The sequence below is a fragment of the Taudactylus pleione genome, unplaced genomic scaffold (genome assembly GCF_031769625.1).
Source record: "Taudactylus pleione unplaced genomic scaffold, aTauple2 ptg000114l, whole genome shotgun sequence".
In the NCBI taxonomy this organism is placed as follows: Eukaryota; Metazoa; Chordata; class Amphibia; order Anura; family Myobatrachidae; genus Taudactylus; species Taudactylus pleione.
This window is the reverse complement of record NW_028284516.1, coordinates 10,151,619-10,176,499: the sequence shown is the minus strand read 5'-3', so window position 1 is coordinate 10,176,499 and position 24,881 is coordinate 10,151,619. Positions and strand designations below refer to the sequence as shown.

The window sequence follows — 24,881 nt, the reverse complement described above, 5'->3', positions numbered from 1 at the left end:
CAGACTGAAGTCCGTGCTGTAGAGCATTGATCTTTGCCACTGAGGCTACTCTCTGTACCTGACGTGGTGGTTTGCTGTGAGATGAATAAGGTCAGTGACATCCTACATAGCGTCCAGAGGGCTTCTGGTCGCTCACAGGTAAGCGGGCTTACCCCACTAATGCCTCGGCAGATGCTTTCTTTTTCATGCATCCTGACATAGCTGTTGTTCTCTCTTATGCACCCTAGTTGCTGTCCTAGCAGCCTTCCGCTCTTTTAAATCAGTTGGCTGTACACTTTAGAGCTTTCCTGGTGTGTGGGTGCATAATTGCAACATTAAGATTTGTGACCCTATTCTACTGGAATCTGTTGGGGTTATGGACTGAAGTACATCTATGGGCTAATGCACATCTTTACTATAAAGTGTGACAGTCTCTATGTTCCATACAGGGGGCCTGTTTTGTTTCCTGTTCAGTATCTGTTGATAATTCAGCACACTGACAGGTACCTGAATGGTACCTTCATAGTTGTCCTAGTGCTTTAGCCTTGCGGATGGGATACTTCCCTATATTGGTAGCTCTCCCTGGGTGGAGGTGGCATCCGTGCTCTTTTTCTGCTAAGGGTATCCTGGGTGTTTTCATACTATGTTCAGGCCAGTTGTTGGTACTGATTACACTCTACCATCATGAAGGAAGTTGTCTGCTGTTTGACAGGATGGGTGGTACTGCCGTCTGACCCACTGGAAGGAATTGTAGTCTCAATCCTCTCGTATCCGCCTCTGCCTCATGCCAGTGGGATCTCCACTCGTTGACAACTTCTATGGTTTAAACCTTCCACTGGTTACCAACCCTTTAGTAGTTGGACCTCGAGAATGGTTCAGGGCGACTGTTAGGTCGTGATTCTTGCCTCCTTGTTTGCTTTGTTAGGAGTCTGTGGACAGGTCCAGCTCTGTCTCTGTATATTGGTCTCATTATACTTTTATCTATATGATGTCCCGCAGTGCTGGGATTCTGCTGTCTGAGACTGTTGCAGCTTCCTGTAGTTGTCGCTAATACGGTTTTCTCGAGTTTTGTTCTCATATTACTGCTATTCTATGGATTCTAGTTGAGGTTTTCTGCTCCCAACGGTCTTGCTTGGTCTGTTTTTGGCTGAGCTTACGGTGTTCTGATGCTTTTCATCTGCGGGTACTCTCTCTAGCCGTATTCCATTGAATTTACGCTGTAAGTTGTGGAATGTCTGTGACTGTTCAGCAAGGAGCTCTGATTGTCTCCTGGCTCTACGACATGCCTCCAGTCTTGGGCTGTCCCTGTTTCGGTTGGCCGGGAGGTCAGCAAGTACTCCGCGCTTCCCACTCGGGAGGTTGGCTTTGGGACGTCCCCACTGTCTTGAACTCCAGTGTCCCCTAGTGGATGAAGGAGAAAACAGGATTTTGGTACTTACCGATAAATCCCTTTCTCCGATTCCACAGGGGACACTGGACGCCCGCCCAGCGCTGCGTTCCTGCCGTTTTGTTGGGTCCTTATCTAGTTGTGTGACTGCATGTGTTCCCTGCAGAGGGTTCCTCTGTTCTTCTTCAGTCGGTATTGTTCCGTTCTGTGGTCTTCTCCTTCTCCTCATTTTCCTATTGTCTACCGTCTCCTCTCGGGCTCAGTTCTTAAACTGGGGCTGATGGGGCATAGAGGGGGAGGAGCCAGTCACACTTCAGAATTATTTAAAGTGCCAGGCTCTGCTCTACCACCGTCTATACCCCACTGTCTTGAACTCCAGTGTCCCCTGTGGAATCGGAGAAAGGGATTTATCGGTAAGTACCAAAATCCTGTTTTTCTTTGTTCATTTTAATTTGCTCTCAGATTCTGCTTATGGCGATCAATACTTCATGTTAACCAAAATAACCTATCTCCAACTGTATAATGTACAGCCTAATTGGCACATATTGGAAGTGTTCTGTGGTGATTAATAGTGCTAGTGTCCCTTGTGCCACCACCTTCCCAATACCAAAAAATTCAGACCTGCTACTCGGCAGCGCCAGTTTATCCCATACAGCAGCAGTCCCTGGCATGGACCCCATTCATTTGCGAATAGCCGACTAGCAGGGAGGATGATTGCAGTCTAAACTCTAAATGTATTGTCATTTTTTTTTTTTTTCTGGCCAATATATTGCATTATTAAAGAGTCATTGATGCATTATTACTTACATGGTTCCCATGCATCTTGTGTTTCTTCTGTAATGCCCAGGTGACACGCTTTTGGCAGTGCAAGCGCCATCTGGTACACAACTGGAGGTTCCAATTCCAGAAACGGTGAGTGAATGGATTCTACTTTCCAGGTGGTTTACATCTTATCAAACATTTCCTACAGGTTTGTCCTTTTCCAGTAATTTGAACAGAGCGCTCTTCTTAAATACCCTTATTGAGGCTACAAGAAAAAAAAAAAATGGACAAGCGTGACATTTTTTTTTATTTCAGTACTTGTACTGTTACGTGAGATGATCGGCTTTCCGTTAAGCTGCAACAGTATATGTAATAGAGGAATATTGTATGCTTGGACATTTGAATTCCCTGGCTGAGATTGTAGATGAATGCTCGGCAGAGGCGGAGCGCCACGCTTTTTCTTGCGTCCTTTTCTGTGTACAGACATAAATATAGCAAAATGTAGGTCATGGACTTTAGCTGAATATTTTACTCTTAACGTGTGTTTGTTTTTTTTCTTATCTTTTTAGAGCCAGAATGGTCAAAAGAAATACCAAATCAGTTTAAAGAGCAATTCAGGGCCCATTAATGTGTTACTGATTAATAAGGAATCTAGTTCCTCGAAACCCGTTGCTTTTCCCGTTCCCCCACCAGATGACATCGTACAGTCCCATACGCCATCTGACACACCCAGCAGTTGCAGTAAAAGTCAGCCTCAGCAGGCAGAAGATGTACAGAATAAGATCCCAGCGGACTTCAGCACAAGTGAGTAATGTATCCTCAGGAAATGTGAAGGATCAGTGTAGTGTTCCCAACAAAATAAGCTTTTCATGACATGACTGATTACAGTAAGTTTTATGTTGCATGAAATAAAATGAAACTAACTCTGGAGCACAGACGGAATGTAATTCTATTTCATTTACCTCATTAGGTTTATAAAAGGGCCACACTTGCCCCAAACACCCCACCTTACACCTTGCTTGATTGAATTGTGGCATAGGTAGCAAGAAGGTGCTATAGATTCAGATTACAATTGTTTCTGTGTTTAGTCAATGGTATATCGGTTAAGAGAATGTAATGTGTAGTCCATAGTTTCCCAAACTCCGCCATTACAGTCCAGGTTTATCCCTGCTTGAGTCCAGATGGTTAAATCAAATTGACTGAGGTACTAATTACAGTCACCTGTGCTCAAGCAGGGATGTTCTTAAAACCTGGCCTGTATTGGCAGAGTTTGGGAAACTGGTATTCTATATTAAAACTATTCATTAGAGCACCTAATCGAACGCCTATCTTGTTTTGTTAATGGCATTCATTGGGCTGGCTGCACTAGACTGTTAAATGTGAATATCTGGTGCCTAGTCATTAGAGGGCATTGATGCTCTTTGTACCATGCTTAATAAACCCCTTGATACTTCCTTATCGCTTATCTTGCTGCAATACAGCTTGCTCCTTGCACTGCTGTCCTGTAGATTTATATGGAACATGAACCTGTAGATTATGAACTACTACTGCTAGGCATCCCAAAGAGAGTCACTAAGGTGACGCTGAAACGTTTATAATAAAATGTATGGAGTTCTGATCTGTCGATTTTAATCTTTTAGAATCAAGGTTCTCAAACCCTGTTCTCAGTACCCCAAACGTTTCCTGTAGTTATGTTCCCTGACTTTTTATTTTTATTTTTTTTGTGTGTATATGGGCCGGTATTTTTAGAATTGATGTATGTGGTCAGCCCAAACGTCTCTAATTCCTTTATATCTGTAATGGCACTCTGAAATTCATGAGAAACCGGTAAAGTTCTTTTCATCACTAGCATGCAGTAAGTCTCTAGCCAAGAGCAAGAGATGCCCCAAGTTATGGCACAATGAATATACAAAGGAATACCTTAATACAGTATACAATGGCCTTGTCCATAATTGGCGAGCAAATGGAATTACATACATTTCTTCAATTACGAGTAACGCAGAAGTAAACCGTCTTATTCTGAGAGGGTGAATTTCTCAGGAAAGGGGAGCGGTCTGTGACAACTGTAATGACTGTACAGTATTAAACGTGTTTTCTTGCAGATGGTAACGTAGCGGAGAACACAACTGTGAGTGGTTTCTCTGAGCTTCCAGAGTCCCTTTTATATCCTTCTCTTCAGTCCGATGTAACAGTGTCTACAGCCAGCTCCAGTGACTTCCCGGCTCTCCTTCCACTGGATGTCAATAATATCCTCAAACCCAGTTCATTTGAGATGATGAAAATGGATGATCCAGAAGGTAGGAGGAGTTTGCTAAAACCATGTAGAATGGAACAATTCTGCATACACCCGCGCTGTCATTCTAGGGTAATAATGGGTTCAACAAACTCTTACAGCATGTAAGTTATTGAGGCCTGTTCTGACACCCGTCATTAGCTTTATTGATTTTCTGTCTATTCCAAATGGTGGTGGTTCCTTTCCTGGTGCCAAACTTGTCTCTTGACAGCCAAATGTCACACACAGCCTTATATTTGTGAAGCATTCACATGTGGCAGGGACGGGTTTTTAATAGACATTCTGCATTTAATACTATCGCACAGTAAATGGGATCATAGAATCAATGTTTTCTGATGGGGAAAAGCAGAGTATTGCATTGGCCACAAATTGCTAATACTAGCCAACCTGTATCAAGCTAATCTGTATCTATTATACCATATATTCAGGTGAAATAAGAGTAATATCACAGTATTAGAATCTAAATCATGTGAGCTGCTTCTAATAGTGATCCCACCTAATATGAAATGTGAAACAGTCTGGGTTACTTATCTTGATACATTTGTTATTGTAATGTATACCTATATGTGTAACCGTGCGGACAAAACGCTAGACATGAAATGTGTGTATATAATTTAATGTATAAAAACAAGACACAATGAAATGATCAAATAAAATACACACAGCTTCAAACTGGTAAAAGATCACAATAAACCAATGTTAGAATCTAAGAATAAAATAAGGGGAATGAAGAATATTCCCTAATTTTGTCTTATTTTTATACATTAAATTTAATATACATTCAATGTCTAGCGCTTTTTGTCTTGATGCCTGTTTCATCTCGCACATATAGGTATTACAATAACTAAAACTTACCAAGATAAGTAGTCCCAGACTTTCATATCTGTATCAATCTAAATGGCTTATGAAAAATTGCTTGCACAATATAAACAGAATAGATAATGTTATATAGGGACATTTGTACAAGTTTTAACACATCAGTTTTTATTAAAAAAAAAAAAAATGGATGTAATATTAAACCTAACTAGGCTTATTTTTTAGCTAGAATTTTTTTTTTTTTCTGCTCAATATAATTTTTTTATTACATTGAGACATAGGCCTGTATTCAATTTGGAACGAAAAGTCAGTTGCCGGACTTTTCGCCGTCATCGCTGATTTTGGGTGCAAAAAAGTATCTCACTCCTCCCTGCTTATCCCCCGTATTCAATTCCAAATCAGCGAAAACGGTACCCGGCGAAACTGAAATCAGCGAAAAGTTCTGTCCAGTTTGGGGAAATCAGCCTGACACCCCACAAAAGATGCTCTGACATTGGGGATCACTCTGAATACTTACGAATAGCCCAGCTGAAGGTATTTGGGGTTTCTAAATGGTCTCAATCGGAGCTATATAGCGTTTTTAAAGAAGTGGTGAAGAATAGCATTTCAACTGCAGGGTCCATAGGGCTCCACAGGAGACCTTGGGAGTATAGGCGATGGCTCTGCCGTCGGGCACCACATAGTTAATGCATCCTGGGAGGCAAAGAATTTATCGGCCCCCTCCTATACCCAGGCCAAGGCACAGTTTCGTAGGTGCCCGGCCTGAGTCTGGTCACTGTAAGGGGGCTGCACAAAACAGCCCCAGAAGACCAGATGAGCAGTCAGCACAGACAGTTCAGTGAACGTCCGTGCAGCCGAGATGCCGGTACCGATCCGGGAATCTCGCGGGGCTCCGGGGTCTCAGCAGGGACCCCGGAGGGTCCCTGGACTGTGGCTGGATTGTACGGGGACTTAAGGTAAGCAGCGAGCGTCTGTGGTAGGCGCCCGCTAGTGAAGTCCGGTGGCCCTCAGGGTTGGGGGCACCCTGAAGACGGCTGCACAGTGGAGCCTGACATACAGCCTGCGCTACCACTGGACCACCAGGGACGATAGGCCGGCGCTTTCAAATAGGCGCCGGCTTCCTAGGGGGTTAAACATGCCAGGGGAGGAAGTCTTCCCTGTATAGCACAGCTGGCTCCTCCCCTACTGCATCAGGCGCCTTTCCTCAGCGGTTTGGCGCGCTGTTGCAGTTCTCCGCCTCTTCCTCCAGGCCTGCCTCTTCCTCCAGGCCTGCCTCTTCCTCCAGGCCTGCCTCTTCCTCCAGGCCTGCCTCTTCCTCCAGGCCTGCCTCTTCCTCCAGGCCTGCCTCTTCCTCCAGGCCTGCCTCTTCCTCCAGGCCTGCCTCTTCCTCCAGGCCTGCCTCTTCCTCCAGGCCTGCCTCTTCCGAGCTCCGGCGGCCATTTTTTTAGGCACAGACGCTGGTCTCTTCATGCGTTGCGGAGTTAGTTGAGTGTGGTGCTTTTGTAGTGCAGGTATTCTTGCATTGTGTGTGGCTTATGCTAGCGCTGTCTGACTGTATTCTTTTTATCTATCCCTGTACCTTCCTTCTCACAGCCCTCTCTGTGCCAGTACTGTCAGGGTGGAAGTGCACTTCAGTTTTTAAAATATACATTATTTTCTTCTGTGTCGTGGGTCACATAAAACTGTGTTTGATATGTCTGGGAGTGAATCTGGACAGATTGATGCTCCCCTCCTGCAGACCTGCTCTAGGTGCAGGGCAGGCTAGGGAGATGGGGAGATTATTATTGGAGGATTGTGTACTGCCTGTTCTGCGTTGGCAGGTCCATCTGCTGGCACTAGTGCTGCGCTGGAGCCTCCCTAGGCTTGCTTTGCACATGCATTAAATGCCGTGGTAGGACATTTGGCAGCTCCCACAGTGTACCCTTCTATGGGGTTTATGCAGCAGGCGGTGGCTCCATCTCCCATTCAGGGCGTATCCAGACAGATGGTAGTGGCTACTCAGCCGTCACCTTCTCAGGTGTCGCCAGAGCCTATGTGGGTAAATTCTTTTTACACTACGGTGCAAATCCTGACGGAAATGTTGCAGTCTCCTCTGCGTCCGGCAAAGGAAAAAAAAATCTGTCATCTCAGTCAACGCATTATGAGGATGATGACGTGGCGTCAGACTATGGGGATATACATGAGTTATCGGACTCTGAGTCCCCTCTGAGGGATACTGAACCGAAGTAAAAAATGTATGTACAAGGCCTTATACGTGCAGTACGTATGGCCATGGAAATTGAGGATGAGGATCCCCCAGCAGCCAAATCTAAACATGCTTATTTCAAGGAGGTAAAAAGTACTGCTACAGTTTGTTTTTTTCGTCTGTCTGATCAGTTGGTGGAGCATTTGGAGGAGGCTTGGAAATACCTAGGTAAACTGTTACAGCCTCAAAAGAGGTTGACTTATGCTTATCCGTTTTGAAGAAAATTATTTCTCTATATGGGAAGCCTCTCCGCACGTGGATTCTCACATTACACGCCTAGTGAAAAGCGCTACACTGCCTATACCGTCCATGTCATCCTTAAAGGATGTTACGGATAGAAAAGTGGAGGTGTGTTTAAAATCAGTTTATTCCCTTTCAGGAGGGGCTTCAAGACCAGCTGTGGCTATCTGCTGGGTGGCCAGGGCCATGGAACATTGGGCGAACTCTCTAGAGACGTCCTTACCGTTGGATGCTACCAGTGAGCAGATCGAACTGGTAGGTTATCTCAGGGATTCAGCTACATATGTCAATAAGGCTGCTTTGGATGTTCTCTTCCTAACATCGAGAATTTCAGTAGCGGCTGTTTCGGCGCCTCGCTCTCTTTGGCTATGGTCTTGGAGGGCTGACGCAGAGTTTAAGAAAGGGCTGGAATGTTTACCCTTCAATGGAAAAGTTTTTTTTTTTTTGTTTTGTTTTTTTTTTGTTTGGTCCAGATCTGGATAAGATGGTGGATACCTTGACAGCTGCAAAGTCTGCCTGTCTCCTTTCAGCCCCAACTCCTTCAGGATCGGGGACCTCGTCCTTTCGGACCTATCGTCCTCCGGTAAAACCTAGGGTTCAGTCCTTTCCTAGGCCTGCAGGAACCAAGAATGTTGCAAAGTCTAAAACAGGCTTGGAGCACCAGACGTCCGGCTGCCAAGCCTGATAAGCCCTCAGCCTGACTGGACGGGCCTCCTCGTGGGGGGCCGATTTCTTCAGTTCGCCCAGTGCTGGTGCCAGACCACCACAAACACTTTGGTATGGGAAGTGGTCTCTCACGGGTACGCCCTCTCCTTCCGCAGCAGACCTCCTCATCGTTTCTTCACTGTGGGACTTCAGGCACACAAGGCCTTGGATATCCAGAAAGTTATATGCTGTATGCTCAAGGTGGGAGTCATAATTCCGGTACTGGACCCTCAGAGGGGAACGGGCTATTATTCAAACCTTTCTGGTTGCGAAACCAAATGGTTCTTACCGGCCTATCCTCAACCTCAAGTCCCTGAACAAATTTCTCAGGGTACCTCTGTTCAAAATGGAAACCCTGCGGTCTATTATACTAGCTATGGAACCTGGGGACTTTATGGATATTCAGGATGCATACCTGCATATCCCAATTGCTTTGGCTCGCCAGAAGTTTCTCAGGTTCGCTGTGCTGCAACAACACTAACAGTTTCAGTCTCCGTGGTTGGGGCACATTGATAGGTCCACACTTCTTCCAGGCAAGGTGGACAGACGACGAGTCCGCCCTTCCGATAAACAAACATATTGGAACTTCGGGCGGTCTTCAAGGCTCTAGAACAAGCTACACGGAAAGCCTGTGCAGGTTCAGTGGGACAACGCCACGACGGTGGCTTACACCAATCGTCAAAGAGGAAGTCTAAGTCGAGCAGCACTAGCGGAAGTGTCCCGCATACTGGCATGATCGGAAGACAAACTTCCTGCCATATCAGCGGTGTTCATACCAGGAGTATTAAACTGGGAAGCGGACTTCCTCAGCCATCACGACTTGCATCCAGGGAAGTGGTCTATTCACCAGGAGGTATTTCAACTCCTGGTGGACAGGTGAAGTCTTCCAGAGATAGACCTCATGGCATCTCGTCACAACACCAAGCTGCCGAGGTTCGGGTCCAGAACAAGAGACTCCGAGGCTCTTCTGGTAGACTCTCTGTTGGTCAAATGGACCTTCCAGTTTGCTTGCCTCTTTCCTCCGTTCTCCCTGCTGCCTCGAGTTCTTTGGAAGTTCAAAGAAGGCGGCACGATCCTGCTCGTGGCTCCGGCATGGCACAGGCGCCACTGGTACTCTGATCTTCAGTGTATCTCCATCGACACTCTGTGGCTGTTGCCTCAACATCCGGACCGGTTGTCTCAAGGTCCTTGCCTTTACCCGGACCTGGGTAGTCTGTCTTTGATGGCGTGGCTCTTGAGACATCCCTCCTAAGGTCGAAAAGGTTTTTCTAGCTCCGTGGTCAATACTATGCTAAGAGCACGGAAGCTGGCTTCAGCCAGGATTTACCATAGGATATGGCATACCTACTTTGCTTGGTGTTGGCCTAGAGGTTACGATCCCCCAGGTTTTTCGGGTATCTAGAGTGTTGACTTTCCTGCAGGTGGGTTTGGACCTTGGTCTCCGTCTGGCTTCTCTGAAGGTGCATGTTTCTGCCATTTGTTTGGTTTCAGCAAAGGGTTGCTCCTCTTCCTGATATCCGTACCTTTATGCAATGTGTTCTTCGTATTCAGCCTCCCTTCGTTCCTCCAGTGGCTCCTTGGGATCTGACTGTGGTCCTGAGGGCTCTTCAAGGACCTCCATTTGAACCACTGGGCTCAGTGGATATGAAATGGCTAACAGTTAAGACTGTCTTCCTTCTGACTATTGCTTCGGCCAGGAGGGTGTCCGATTTGGGGGCTTTCTCACGTCGCCCTCTGTTTGTGATCTTTCATAAGGACAGGGCGGTGCTTCGGACCCGCCCTGGGTTCCTTCCCAAGGTGGTATGTAGTTTCCACATTTAATGAGGAAATTGTGGTTCCGGCCTTTAATTCCCCAGACCTCTCAGCTGGTGAGGCTTCTTTGGATGTGGTATGGGCGCTCAGGATTTATGTGGACCGTACTAGCGCTCTTCGGAAGTCTGACTCTTTGTTCGTCCTGTATGGGTTCCACCAGAAGGATTGGCCAGCCAATAAGCAAACTTTGGCTCGGTGGATCAGTTTGGCTATTTTTGAGGCTTATGCTCGTGAGGACATTTCAGCACTGCCCTCTGTTACTGCTCATTCAACTCTGTTTGTGGGTCCTTTGTGGGCAGCTCGCCGTGGTGCCTTGGCTGTTCAGCTTTGTAATGTGGCCACGTGGTCCTCTGTCTGTAGCTTTTGTGCGGTATTACGCATTTTGACACATTCGCCTCTCAGGATGCTTCCATCGGGTGGCGGATTCTCCTCTCTGCACGGGAGCGTCCCCACTCTTGAAGGGGAGTGCTTTGGGACATCCCCAAGGTCTCCTGTGGAGCCCTATGGACCCTGCAGTTGAAAATAAGAGATATGGTAAGGCCTTTTATTCTCTATTTCAACGAAGTCCATAGGGTCCACAGGACTCCCACCCCCAACGCCTCTGTGCTTCAGCTGGGTTGTGTTCTGGTCGCCGGTTTTCCATCTCCTTCATTGTGAGTGTGATCCTCTGTTTCTCCTCCTCCGGCCATGGGCTTGTTACGTAACTGAAGGTGCCTTGGCCTGGGGGCAGGGTATAGGAGGGGGCCCATGATGCATCCTGGGAGGCAAAGAACTTAACTATGTGGTGCCTGACGGCAGAGCCAACGCGTATACCCCCAAGGTCTCCTGTGGACCCAATGGACTTCGTTGAAATGGAGAACAAAGGTAAGGTGTTGCAGGTCTCTTATTTTGGTAGGTTTTTTTGGGGGGGGGGGGGGGGAATTAGTCCCATCAAATTTGGGGTACATGAAAATGGGTACTAGCATATTTTGAAGTTGCTAATGTGAAGTTTTAAAACGTGAAATATCCACCTGCTACAAACCTGCAATAAAAGAAAACCCTTGGTGCATATTTGAGGGACCCCCACCGAGTCTATTTTGCTAGTTTTCATGCTTGTCCCCTAACTGGTTTTTGTTTTTTTTTCACCCCCAAAGCAAATGTACTTTTTTGGGGTGTCCGAAGGTACTTTTAAAAAAAAAAAAAAAAAAAATGTTTTGACAGATTAGCTTTAGGGAACTGTCCAAGGGGTGCAGGGTGGTTTTGGAAAGTCTGCACCCCAAAACCCCAATTCTGCACTTTTTCTCGGCACCTATTCATAGGTGATACTTTTTCTCCGGGTCTAATGCATTGACTTTTCGAATACGGGGATTACTCGGCGAAAAAGTATCGCCAAAACTGACCTTTCGCTTCTAATTGAATACGGCCCATAGACACTAAGTGGCACTGAAGACCTCACCTAGCCACGAGAAGCCGTCTTATGCCATCTGGCTTCCAGTTCTTCTTTAGCTTAGAAATGTGTTGTTTCTGTATCCTTTGTGAACGAGGAATGTTTTATTTATGTTTTAGGTCAAATAAGTGGTGACATAATTGACGAATTGATGTCTTCTGATGGTATGTATTAACATATGTCTGGGCAGTGCATTGGTTAAAGAACCTATTGTTTGTGAAAAGATGTTACATATATATGGCTTTATACATATTAGCATGTGCCTTGGTCATTATTTCATAGGTCTGTAGACCCCTGTATACAAGCAGCTCCCCTTCATAGCTGCGATGTCCTATACAAATACTGGTTTCTTAAGCTTCCTGTGTATGAACGATCGTTTCAGCGTCAAACTGTTCGAAAACATCCACAAACGCATTCCTTCTATTATCTGATCTGTCGGTCAAGAACTAAAATCTCGTTCTCAAATTTCCGATATCGAGCTGTGTGCGCACATTCTCAATAATTTGCCCATATGTCCTGTCACTGTCCTTGTGGGTGGTCATGAGCAAAATCAGTGTGGGGAGAAATCGCTAGCTTCTAAGGAAACATTGCAGAACGTGTACCCCAGATATTGGGGCTTTCAGTTTTCTGAAAAATCGTCCTGATCAAAAAAAAAAAAATCTCACCGTGTGTAGCTTAGCTTTAGTTTATCAAGGCAGCAGTGCAAAGGGTACCCTCATCCTACCAATTGTATCAGTAGGAAAAGAAATCAAGCACTCCTTTCAGTGGGTGTCCTACATTGTATGTATGCTGTTTGTTAAGCAGGGTTGATCACAGGTAACGTAAGCATTATTTGTACTTGCCAGCTGTAATAGACCCAGTAGACCAGTGATTCCCAACCTCTGTCCTCAAGGCACACTAACAGTCCTGGTTTTAGTGATATCCATGCTTAAATCAAAATAACGAAGGTACTAATTAAGTTACCTGTGCTCATCTATGGCTATCCTTAAAACCTGGACTGTTAGTGTGCCTTGAGGACCGTGGTTGGGAACCCCTGCATTAGACCATAACTATTGAACTAAGTCACCCATCTTACCACATGCTATCTGTAACTTTGTTTTCTCATCATGTTTCAGTGTTCCCATTGCTGCGGCTTTCTCCGACACCTGGAGATGAATACAATTTCAACTTGGATGACAGTGAAGGAGTGTGTGATCTCTTTGATGTGCAGATACTAAATTATTAGATTTAATTCCTATTCTGGATTTCTGTCTACCTCTATCTGCCTTACAGACCGTAGCATAAATTGTTTTTATTTTTTACACTTGGATTTATATAAAAGAAATTCATGTACAGTGAACAATAGATTTTATAGGTAGAGGATATTCAACTTTTTTTTTTTTTTATTACTGAAGTGATTTCTAGATCAAAGACTTTATTTAACAATGGTTAATTGTAAATCTGCTTTTCATAGAGCACCTTTTTTTTGGCTGGTTCATGGCATGAATCTGTTGCAGTATCCTCCATATATCCTGGGTCTCAGTCATGTAACTTTGTCCCAAGCATCTCACTTCTGACCCTGTAGCTCTTCATTTTTTTATTAAATGTTTACATTTAATAAGGGCTAAATGTACAGCTTGTGAATAGAGGGACCTATACATTTAGTTATTTTATAAGTAATAAAAGACCTTTTGAGCTGCCTTTATCAGATCCACGTTGCTTTAAAAGATGTAGGCTATTTTTTTTATTTGTCTTCCACTTGTAGTCCTGACTAGAAAAACCTTCAATGGATTTGTAGATTAAAATCCATGGCCAGGTTTAAAAAAAAAAAAAAAACTCATCTTGACTAGAGAATGGAATAAATCTGGGAAATAATTTTAGAAGGTATTCAATTTCTGGGGACGTGTCTGCGTAACATCTTTCTGTACACATCTCCAAGCATTACGGTTGTTAAACATCTTAATTTTCTTACGCAGCTCTAGAATTGGTGATGTTGGAGGATGTAAGGTGCCGGCGTTCTGATGGTACTTTAGATGTTGCTGAGAATTCGCCCCCCTTTCTAAATGTATGATGGTCTCCTAGCATGTGGTACAAGCACTTATCGTAGGATCTGTTTTGCTTTTAGGTGTATCTTTTTGTAATAAGTCTCTTACTTTATCCCCCAGCAGCCATTAGAATGCCATGATGTGCCAATGTGAGACTGCTCAGAACAGGGAGCCAGGCATCACTGTAATCATAAAGGGTAATGGAATGGCGTTACCCAAGTAACCTGTAAGGCTGAAAGGACTTGTACCCCATGCAACATGTAGACTTATGGTTCACATTTATGAACGTGTGTTCCAGGTACAAATGCATATAGATCAGTTAAATCTGACAGATACCCAAAACATGGGTCCCTTATACCCAATGATACATTTGTACATTTAAAACTAATCCACTAGCTAAGGCCTAGGTTTTATTTTTCTTTTGCTGAAAAATACTATCACTTGTTTTTCCATTTAACTCCTACTTAGAACTATTGTCTTTAGCTGATTACATATTGTGTACTTTCTTTTTGTATGTTGCACTCCATCTGCTGTGGAACTACATCTTAGCATCCCCTAAAAGCAAATTGGTGGCAAAGCATGTTGGAATATGTAGTTCCAGACCACAGGTTGCCTATGCCTGGTATGTTTACCCTACTCTCATAATAGTCAGCCTGACACCCAGAGGCCACAGTGTGTACTGCAACTTTTACAGCTGGAGCCAATGATTCATTTTGTATGTGCTGTAACTTTATCTGATACGACAAACCTCTTATTAGCCTTGTGTTCAGTCTCATCTAAGATGGCATTTACACCCCATAGAGTTTGAGAACAAATTAACAATTACTTAGGGTTTTCATTTTTAAAAGAATAGAATTTATTTTTTTTTAAAGCAAAGTTTATAGGGAAAAACCCCAATTCCACTTAAAAGTACCAGGTACTGCGTGCTTTAAATATTCATATAACACCCTTGATTGTGACATAAGCATATGGACCATTTAAACATCATTTCTGTGAATAATCATTGCAGATGGACAATAGATTGCAGTTTTTTCTCCCATGCCTTTGCTACAAGTATACAGAACTACACCAGAAAAGAGCATCATTTTAAAATCCCTTAATGTCTCTTCTGCTGTTGTGATTTCTCACATCCACTGAAATTCTTCCCCTTCTCTCTATATAGTCAAGGAATTTGGTATGTTTGGTCAACAGTCACTAAATAGGCACCAAAATGTCGACACTGAAAAAAAATGTCAACATGTACATAATGCCCAACAAAAAAAAGTCAACATTATTGGTGTTGACCTTTTGAGTGTCAATATTAGGATTACCTGCATCCCTACTGAAGTATGATGTCAGAGTGTATATCAGCTGTGTGCCTCTTGAAGCTGTAAACATCTGATGGCAGCAGCCTTTGTATAGGTGGGAAGATGTTCTGAATAAGATAGGGTAATACCATACTTTGGCTATATAGGAAGGAGGTAAGAGGATGAGGGCATCTTAATCTGGTTTAGCAGATTACTTTAGAACCAGCTGCATTTGTTTATACACACTTTCTGGTTTACCTAATGGTGCATACACACTGTCAGATTTTTTTTTTTCCTTCAGATCTGAACGATAAAGATTTAAAAAATCGTTCATATCTGATGTTTGAACGATGAGTATTCCTGATGGTCAGATAACGATATCTGACGTCTGATGCGTTTGCAGTCAGTTTTGAACGATTTCAGTAATTTTAATGCCGTCAAAAATAGTTTGTAGTTCAAATCGTTTGCAAAATCGTTCATCTTACACATCTGACCTTGTGTATGCTCCATTAGACGTGTGCAATTCCCAAAACATAAATAACAGACGGCAACACAAGAATTAGTGCCAAACCCAAGGCAAGCATTTTATTTTACAAATTGGTACTTTAGTCTGCCAAGAAAACTTTTTTTTTTTTTGTTAATCACTGCCAAGGTAACAGTAAAGTTACATTCCTTGTCGGGCAATTTTAAAAGTGCCTTGTAGTAACTGGATAACATGTCAGTTGTGTATATTGTGTGGCTTTATCTAATCTTCAGCATTTTCACTTGTTTTCCCCCATTTTGTATTAATGTGCTGATTGTTGTAACTTTTTTTTAATAAATGTGTACAGACAGTGAATTGGTGTGACTTTATACAGAGTCAGGTGTATCAGATAATGTCATGTGACTACAGCTGGGAAAACAGATTGGCAGTGTTGTCCACATCGGCGGGGGCTTCTGATGCCGGCTTGGAAATCTAGAAGGAAGAACAAGGGAAAACAATGAAATTGCCAACTCACTATTCTATGGGCAGCATCTAAAAGAAACTTAATGAACTACATACAGAAACTAGCAATATGCCTCCAAATGCTAAATCCATGCACAATGGACTTGTTAAACATGGCGTGTGTACCAAAATGACAAATCTACCAAACCTGGGACTTCCATGTGTACTTAAGGAACGTACTAGGTAAAATGTAGTAAATGGATAATACACTACTACAGTTTAGTCACAAAGGGCTGAATTAAATTCAGTGCAATGTTGAATAGCCACGAGAGGGAGCGCCCGCAACTATTCAATGCGCTGTTTGCCTGGTCGGGAAGCAGGCAAGTCTGAATGACTGTTCTCGTGACTTAACCTGGGTGTTAAGGAGCGTTAACCGGTGTTCTCTAACTAAAGTACTGGGCGCACGGCTGTTAGTGCCGCGCTAAGCCGGCAAATAGCTGCGTGCCCGGCCCTTGTCAGATTTCTCCTTGCATCCCCAGGATACATGGCAATGAAAATACGGCTCTTAGCCATACACCTTCCTGTAGCCAACATGATGCTCTGTCTCGCTCAGAGTAAGCGGTCACCGTGTCAGATACATGGCAATGTAATATTTTCAGCAGCCTGTTACATTTTGGATGAGACTCTTCAATTTTAACACACAAATGAAATTGTGCCAAATGCTAAACCAGCTTTACAGTATAGGCTACATTCCGGAGTTACACAAACTATAGCATTGTAATATTTCAGTGTTTTATGCCTATCTGCGCATTAAACATAAAAGGGAAACCCGTAAAGAGGCTCTCTAATCTACAAGATGTTGAATTAACTTTTATTATTTAAATATTTGTCACGGTGGTCCACTAAATGAATTGGTAGACAATGTTACAGCATAATATGGGCTAATAGCATAGTTCAGGTAACCGCAGAACTACTAGCCCATTTTATGCTGCTGCTATACTTATGCTGTCTCTATAGCCGATGCTACATATTACCCCTTCAGCCACAGCTCATACTGGTCTGATCGCCGCAGACGTGGTACGGTATTTACTGTCCAGTTACCAGCATTCTGATTATCGGCAGCATGTACTTACACACTGTAAATACAGTTAGTACCATATTTATTTATTAACAGTTTCTTATATAGCGCAACATATTCTGCTGAGCTTCACAATTGGAAACATTAATAGAACAAAACTGGGTAATAGATAAATATAGAGGTAGGAAGGCCCTGCCCACAATCTATAGGGAAATAGGCATTGATACACAAGGATGGGTGCTATATATTGCATTTTGGTGAGCCAGATTGCAGAGTTTCTTGGTGGGCTATATGATCCAGTCACACAGGAATGTTGGCTAAAGGTCTGGAGGATGTGATAGAAAGATTGTGTGAGGTTGTGTGGACTGTGAAATCAATCTTGTCCTTTAAATAGGAAGCAAGGTCTTGTACAGAGATAGTAGCAGGTGCGTCTGGACCATATATATTTGGACAATTTATTTTAGCTGTACATGCCCCCGAATAGCCTTAATAAAGCTATTTGTGGTACCTAAGGTAGCGTTCCCGCTAGGCTGTTTAAGCGGGGTCCTGCCCTCCTTCTGGAGGGCAAAAAGCGCCCTACCTCACAGCCTGCGGGTGCCGTTTTCCCCCGCGGGTGGGGAAACGTTCGGTGACCCGGGGGGCTGTCCCAAGGGTTCTGAGTGGTTTTTCCACCTTTGCACCCCAAAATAGCGATTTTGCACTTTGTTGACACCCATTCATAGGTGAATCTTTTTTGCCTATTACATTGCATTGCGTTTTCGCGAAACAGTTTGCAATTGAATACGGAGATAAGGAGAAAACCCAGCATTTGGTGATGTGCATGGGCTCCAGACCTTAGGCACTCATTGCCTGCAAGTGATTCTTGACGAAGTATTAAAAATTAACGTGTTATTTATGATTATTTTAATTTGTTCAATTACATTTGAGCCCCTGAAAATAGGGGAGTGTGTATAAAAATGGTTACAATTCTTATGTTATTCTTTCAATAGTTTTGTTCAAACCCTTGAATTAAAGCTGAAAGTCTGCACTTTAATTGCATCTTCATTGTTTCATTTCAAATCCATTGTGGTGGCATGCAGAGCCAAAATAACCTATATTAGGTCAGTGTTCAAATATATATGGACCTAACTGTATTTACAGGTTCGGCTGCTTACACTACTTCCGCAGCCACTTACAGAGACGGCTTTTCACCCTGTCCTCGCGGCTCGGCTCTTTCGCGTCTGACAGCCGTGACCAGGACTTTATACTTTAGGTCATCATAGTTAAGATCAATGTTTATACAGCCCATATACCCAGATCACAACTCAGGATGTAGTTAGCAGACCGGAGGCCGGGATGCCGCCGGTCTAAATCCCGACACGGGTTTAAGATAGGCGTCGGTATTTCAACACCTATCTTAATCCCGATGCCGGAATCCAGAAGGACGCCAACCCGAGCGAGGTAAGTCCGGGGCGTCTTAGCTGATATTATTATAACAGTCATTACATATTTTGGAGAGTGCCGAGTCATAGGGGTACATTTACTAAAGTGAGAGTTTTTAGAAGTGAGTTTTAAAAGTGATGTTGCCCAAAGCAACCAATCAGATTTTACTTAACATTTAAATAGCACCTTCTAGAAGATAATAGCTAGAATCTGATTGGTTGCTATGGGCAACATCAGTTTTAAAACTCACTTCTAAAAACTCTCACTTTAGTAAATTTACCCCTTAAGCTGCATACACACACAACGATTTTGTTACCAACGATTTTATGTCAGATTTTTTAGTGTAATGAACGATTTTTATGAACTACAAACGATTTTTGCCTATTCCCTTAATGAAAATCGTTGAGTTGACAAATCTGACTAAACTACAAACGTGAACGCGCATTAACGATAATCGTTCATCATTTGACTCAGAAAGTGAACGATTTTTTCAAACGATTATCGTTAAACGATATTGTTTAACGATAATCGTTCAAAAAATCGTGTGTGTATGCAGCTTCAGTGTCACTGCTCTCAAAGAGATTATTATGGTCATAGTTAGTCACAGACCAGATGCTAGCAACATGCTATACTGGGAGCATCAGCAAAAAGCATTTAATGGCTTCCAATTACATGTTGCCCGAACTGCTCGCTCACATTATAGTGCATTACCTTTTTTCTCTGTGATTGTGAGGCAGCCACCTTTTTCCTCTGTGTAACATCTTTGTGCAGGTCTGTAAAAGCCTTGTTTACTTTGCTCACTTTATCATTGGTAGAAACATTGATCTGGGGAAGAAATACAATGTATAGTATGCGTGTATATAACACAAATGTATTTCTATAAAGTAAAACTGCTGCCGACTACCCCAACTCACCTTTTTCAGAGTAGAGGTCACTGATTTTGCTTTGTTTTTGGCTTTTACGCTTCTGGTGTTGGCGACATGAAACACATTCTTTTGCTTCGGTCCTTTTCCTTTACTTTTCGCCATCGCGTTTAGAAAAGATTATCCTGTACGTAGAGTAATAAAGCACCTGTTAGTTCAGTCTCTTATCAGGAACTAGAAACAGCCATCGAGAGTGTAAAATGATTGGTGAGGGTTTTAAGCTGGGTACACCGTAGACCACAGGTTCAAACTCAGGGCCTGATTCAGAGCCGGACGCTATTTGCGGACGCTCGTTCAGAAAAAGGGGCCGGCTATTTAAATTGAGCGTTTGCTCTTTGCGGTCTGTTGACGCCTCTATGTCTGAGCGAGCGAACGAAACATGTGCTCGCTATTTTGTAAAGACGCCCCCTGGCCGCTCGCATCATACGTCATCTCCGCTATTTATTAGATTAATTGAGTACATCAAAAGGCGTCTGAACTGCTCGCAGTGCTTGTGGTTGGATTTTCCTACCGCAATCATGCGAACAGTTCAGGCTAAGAAACAACCAAGTGACGTGGTCTATGACCCGGCAATCCAACCCAGGTAACTTGCAGGGTTTAACACGGGAATAACCCGTGAAACCCTGCAGTGTAAGCGGCACGATCCAGGTCACGGTGACCTGGATCGTGTCGCACGCCTGCCGATTGGCCGGCTCCAGTGACGCTTGGAGATTACGTCATCTCCAAGCGTCTATTTCAATGCCGGGTCTCTGTAGACCAGGCTCCGGTGTGAATGGCGCAAACTCTGGAATATCCTGGGTCGGCGCCGGGGAAATTCCGGGTTTGATCCGGATTGGAACCCTGTTCCAACCTCCGGGTCAGACCTGGAATTTTGGTATAAAAGCATTATGACGCTGCTTTAAAACAACGTTCCGCCAGTGAACTCACACATACCACTAACTTAGCACTACATACCACAATACACAGCTGTGGCCGTTTTAGTGGATTAGAACAAAAAGAAAAAAGTTACTTATTTTTCCCTCTACTCCTCTTTCCTTCCGATGAGTCATTATTCAAGAAGTAGACTTCATATAAAAATAGGTCATCGGGCATTGTGACAGTTCAATAAGGCATGTTGTAGCCAGCATGCACAAAGAATGAATAATCAAACTGAAGGATGTGGGTCCTCCTATCAGACAGGTTTTGCAACTATACCATAGGTTCCCCAACTCGGTCCTCAAGGCACCCTAACAGTCCAGGTTTTAAGGATATCCATGCTTGACTACAGGTGACTTAAGTAGCACTTCAATTTGATTTAATCACCTGTGCTCAACCAACTCTAAAGCTGCATACACACACAACGATTTTTTTAATGATTATCGTTAAACGATATAGTTTAACGATAATCGTATGAAAAAATCGTTCACTTTCTGAGTCAAATGATGAACGATTATCGTTCATGCGCGTTCACGTTTGTAGTTCAGTCATACTTGTCAACTGAACGATTTTCATTAAGGGAATATGCAAAAATTGTTTGTAGTTCATAAAAATCGTTCATTACACTTTAAAAAATCTGAAAGATAATCTGACATAAAATCGTTGGTAACAAAATCGTTGTGTGTGTATGCAGCTTAAAGGTGCATACACACACACAACGATTTTTTGATCGAATATCGTTTAAAAAAATCGTTCACTTTCTGAGTCAAACGATGAACGATTATTGTTCATGCGCGTTCACGTTTGTAGTTTGTAGTTGTCAGACTTGTCAACTCAACGATTTTCATTAAGTTAATATGCAAAAATCGTTTGTAGTTCATAAAAATCGTTCAATACATTTAAATGAACATAGTAAATTAACAACTTTAGTAAACGATTTTAGTTCATTTTTTTCAAGGTAGAAAATCGTTTACTAAAATCGTTCATTAGCTCAATCGTTGTGTGTGTATGCAGCTTAAGAGATGAACTGCTGTGGTGCCTTGAGTACTGAGTTTGGAACCTCTGAACTATACAAAAAGGACCAAAGAGGACAGTATGCACTCAAAATAAGGCAAGAAATATTCACCTACAGCAGTCTATACCCCATTAGAAGATTAATTTAAACTTTCACATAGTTTTCATAAGACCTTGCTACTTAGTGAAAAACTGTTTTTGGATTTATTACTCATGTGATAAAACCCATCAGGAACCTGCTATTCACATAGCATTGCACATAGTGACGGTCATTGCAACATGCCTGGCGATGACATGTAGTCTTCCCAAGGTAACCATTTGATGAATTAATCATGTATGGTTAGTGTGCATGTGTAGTGGACCCCCAAAGTTAAAACATGAGCAATGCAGCACCTATCTGCAGAAAATTTAATGTCATCAGCCATAGGCTAAAAGCATGTGGATGTTGGAAACCATCCCAATCCTGGCATCAAATGAAGGAACATTGCTAGTTGTCAACCATCGGTTTCCGACGGCCATCCCTACTGAAATAGTTACACACAGTCAAGTATACATTGAATGCAGCTAGTTTGGGCTGCATACGATTGTGATGGCCTTTGAATGGATCACCACTGTTAGTGCTATTAGTACTTCACATTGATGGCAGGAAAAGGGCGTCTTAAGAGAGGAGGGGGTCCGTGTGCACTCCCTGTGCGGGGCCCCCTCCTCTCTCCCCAGTGGCCGACAGCCGCGGCTGGCCAGCCACCTGAGCATTAGTAGACTCCGGGCACTAGAGTAGACGCCGGAAAAATGGCCACAGCGGCCATTTTCCAGCGTTCTGTGCATGCGCAGTAGACTCTGGGCACTAGAGTGTGCCCGCAGTCTACTGCGCGGAACACTGGAAAAATGGCCGCAGCGGCCATTTTCCGGTGTTCTGAGCAGTGCTGACACCTGACGTGGGACCACAGACAGGGGAGTTTAAAATAATATGGGGGTCCGGGGCCCCCCTGGACCAGGGGCACGTGTGACCCACACACACTGCACCCATTATAGATACGCCACTGGCAGGAAACCATTATTGGAACATAGTCTATGGTTTGAATCATTGATGGGCATCACTAGCCCCATGGGGCATGTGAAGGAGGGCAGGGCTAAAAGGCACAATGGAGAGGATGGCGCTAAGTGCAATGTGACAAAAAGCTCCCAATATATTGGACCTCTACCACTGATGGCAAGACCATCGTTGGCAAACCCTTGACCATTTCTAATCATCAATGATTGATGGTCATCCTTACAACAGCTTATAACTGTCCAATTCTAGCAATTAGCTTATATAAATGGAACACTAGGTTGCTCTACCTTATTTATTCACACAATGTCACACACAGGCTTAATGTATTATTATTGTGCTTCAGTGATGAATGCTGCAAGCTCTCTGGGTACCAATCACAGTGTAGTGTTATCATAAGCTGCCGGCATCACTCCTAATTTATTTCCCATAGTGTGATGAGGAGTCACTTATAGTATAGTGATAACTGTCACACCAGGTAATACCAGCGTACACCCTGGACAGTAACACAAGTGGATGTAGCTAGTCATGGTTGCTGGTCCAATACAGCTGGATGAAGAGTTATTATTGCACTGGTGACTTTGGTGTAGATATATCAAGCCTTCTAAAAAGTGGGGAAGTTGCTCATAGCAACCAATCAGCTCCTACCTATCATTTTACAGAATGTACTTGATAAATGCTGGCTAGAAGCGGATAGGTTGCTATGAGCAACATATCCACTCCTTAGAAGGCATTATACATCTCCCCCTTACTGCTGCTGTTCTAAGTGCCTGATTCTTTATGGATCGCTATTGCAATCGCAGCTGCGATTACTCACGGAGGTCTGCTACGAAAATATGCTAATGAATGCAATCGCAAAGCCGTCGCACAGCCAGCATAGAGATGCCCACTACCGCTATCTCACATGCATTGTATCTTGCAGTCCTGCGTATACATCGGGAACATTGAGTAACATCGGCCCCTCACGCACAATTACAATAAGTCTGACCTTACGCCATGCAATGGCGTTCAAACGGACAGGCACGCCTGCAGTTTTTTCCAACCACTCCCCCATCATCACCCCTAAACGCTGACGTCCCGTCCCTTGATCTGCGTAAGTGATCGCAGTGCCAACTCATGCACGCGCACTGCGATCCCTGAGCAGTATGCACCATCGGCTGATCTGCGTATGCTGTTGCAGTTGTGATCAGTAAGGAATCAGGCCATATGGGCCTCAGAGGGGATCTAGCGGTTTCCCTCAGAGGGAGTCCTACAGGAAGTCTAGAGCGCCAGCTGTAGAACTAGAAGTCCCAGAATTGCAGTTCGCCAATAAGTAAGGAGATACTATAAAGTCCCTATTGTTACCACATGCCCCGGTACCTGTGTGTATGTACTTGTGCCTCAGCCGCTTCAGCTCCTTAGCTCTAGCAGCTACGTTCTCACACGTGTGCTGTGCAGTAACATGTAGCCAACCAGCCCAGCTGCAGCACACACAGGAGCCGGGCGGAAGCAGCACTCAAAGGAGCCATAGAGAGGAACCATAGAGTCCTCCCCACTGCTCCCTAGACCGTCCCAGCAGAGCCCGGCGCGGGAGGTCATGTACACACATATATGATACATATCAGAGCGAGGTCCTGCGCGGTCACTATGTCAGTGCTGCAGAGGAGCATAGGCCGGTTACACAGCGCCGTCATCCGGATACCTAACAGGAGCTGTGTCCGTGCTGCTGTACCTGCTCATGTAAGAGGTGTGGGGGGAGCCGACCGGGAACTACAACTCTGCAGTACTTACACTCCCTCTGCTGGGCAATATACATGGTCTCTGGTCCATCAATCTGCCCTAATAATAATAATAAATAATAGTAGTAGTATTAACGTCGGTGGCAAATTATCGCCTTACATGAATTCACTTTTGTATCATGTAAAGCTCCGGAAAGGGGATATAAGAATAGAAGCAGTCACTTTAGATTATCCCACAATCAGTGCATTCTATTATACACATCACCATCATTAGTACAGATACTGTTATTATCATTGCTCTATGTCAGTGGTTCTTAAACTGGGGTACTTGCTGTGTTGTACAGCGGCAATTGAGAAATATCCTGTAATGGCGTGTGGTGGGACATCCTGGTGATAATTAGACACATAGGGAAAGCAAGTATCCTAGGGATCTCTATCCCCATGCATCATACTAGGACCCTGATAACAAAATATCCTTGTAAAAGAAAGTATATGAACACACTAGTTTTATTATCATTTTCCATGATTTGTAATATGAGAAATTTATGAACAATTAATTCCCGTGTTATTTATTTAAAATCTTGTTTATAGAAAACTTTATTACTTTTATATGTAGTGGCACCTAAGAATTGTATCTAATAGCAATTATATATGGCCAGTAGCCATTGTACATGGTGTTTTTTGTCAGAAGCCCAGCAGCCAATTGATACAGGTTGAGTCTCCCATATCCAAAATGCTTGGGACCAGGGGTATTTTGGATAACGGAATATTCCGTATTTTGGAATAATTACATATAATGAAATATCTTGGGAATGGGACCCCAATATACACACATAATGCATTTATGTGTTATATACACCTTA

The 24,881-nt window shown here is 43.6% G+C and overlaps 3 protein-coding genes across 3 annotated transcripts in view; 2 read left to right on the top strand and 1 right to left on the bottom strand.

Moving 5' to 3' along the window:
- The window catches only part of E2F5 (E2F transcription factor 5), a 30,098-nt gene extending 14,285 nt beyond the window's left edge, over positions 1-15,813 (top strand). The window contains exons 5-9 of the mRNA XM_088471406.1: positions 2,214-2,278; positions 2,698-2,932; positions 4,231-4,425; positions 11,785-11,829; positions 12,781-15,813. Coding sequence (XP_088327532.1) covers positions 2,214-2,278; positions 2,698-2,932; positions 4,231-4,425; positions 11,785-11,829; positions 12,781-12,890 — 650 coding nt within the window. The 3' untranslated portion in view covers positions 12,891-15,813. The remainder of the gene's footprint in view (positions 1-2,213; positions 2,279-2,697; positions 2,933-4,230; positions 4,426-11,784; positions 11,830-12,780) is intronic.
- Positions 15,535-23,801, bottom strand: RBIS (ribosomal biogenesis factor). Its single transcript, XM_088471408.1, has 4 exons — positions 23,660-23,801; positions 19,315-19,448; positions 19,112-19,225; positions 15,535-15,930 (listed from the first exon to the last, which is right to left on the bottom strand). Exons 2-4 carry the CDS (start codon positions 19,426-19,428, stop codon positions 15,862-15,864), a joined length of 297 nt encoding a protein of 98 aa, XP_088327534.1. The 5' UTR covers positions 19,429-19,448; positions 23,660-23,801; the 3' UTR covers positions 15,535-15,861.
- LOC148524946 (regulator of microtubule dynamics protein 1-like) overlaps positions 23,787-24,881 on the top strand; it is a 19,609-nt gene continuing 18,514 nt past the window's right edge. Inside the window, exon 1 of the mRNA XM_088471407.1 lies at positions 23,787-24,019. Coding sequence (XP_088327533.1) covers positions 23,891-24,019 — 129 coding nt within the window. The 5' untranslated portion in view covers positions 23,787-23,890. The remainder of the gene's footprint in view (positions 24,020-24,881) is intronic.

Coding starts and splice junctions, on each gene's coding strand:
- RBIS (XM_088471408.1), bottom strand. CDS start 19,428: ATGGCGAAAAGTAAAGGAAAAGGACCGAAGCAAAAGAATGTGTTTCAT. Junction 19,226..19,314: donor TGACCTCTACTCTGAAAAAG/GTGAGTTGGGGT, acceptor TTTCTTCCCCAG/ATCAATGTTTCTACCAATGA. Junction 15,931..19,111: donor CACAATCACAGAGAAAAAAG/GTAATGCACTAT, acceptor TCTTCCTTCTAG/ATTTCCAAGCCGGCATCAGA.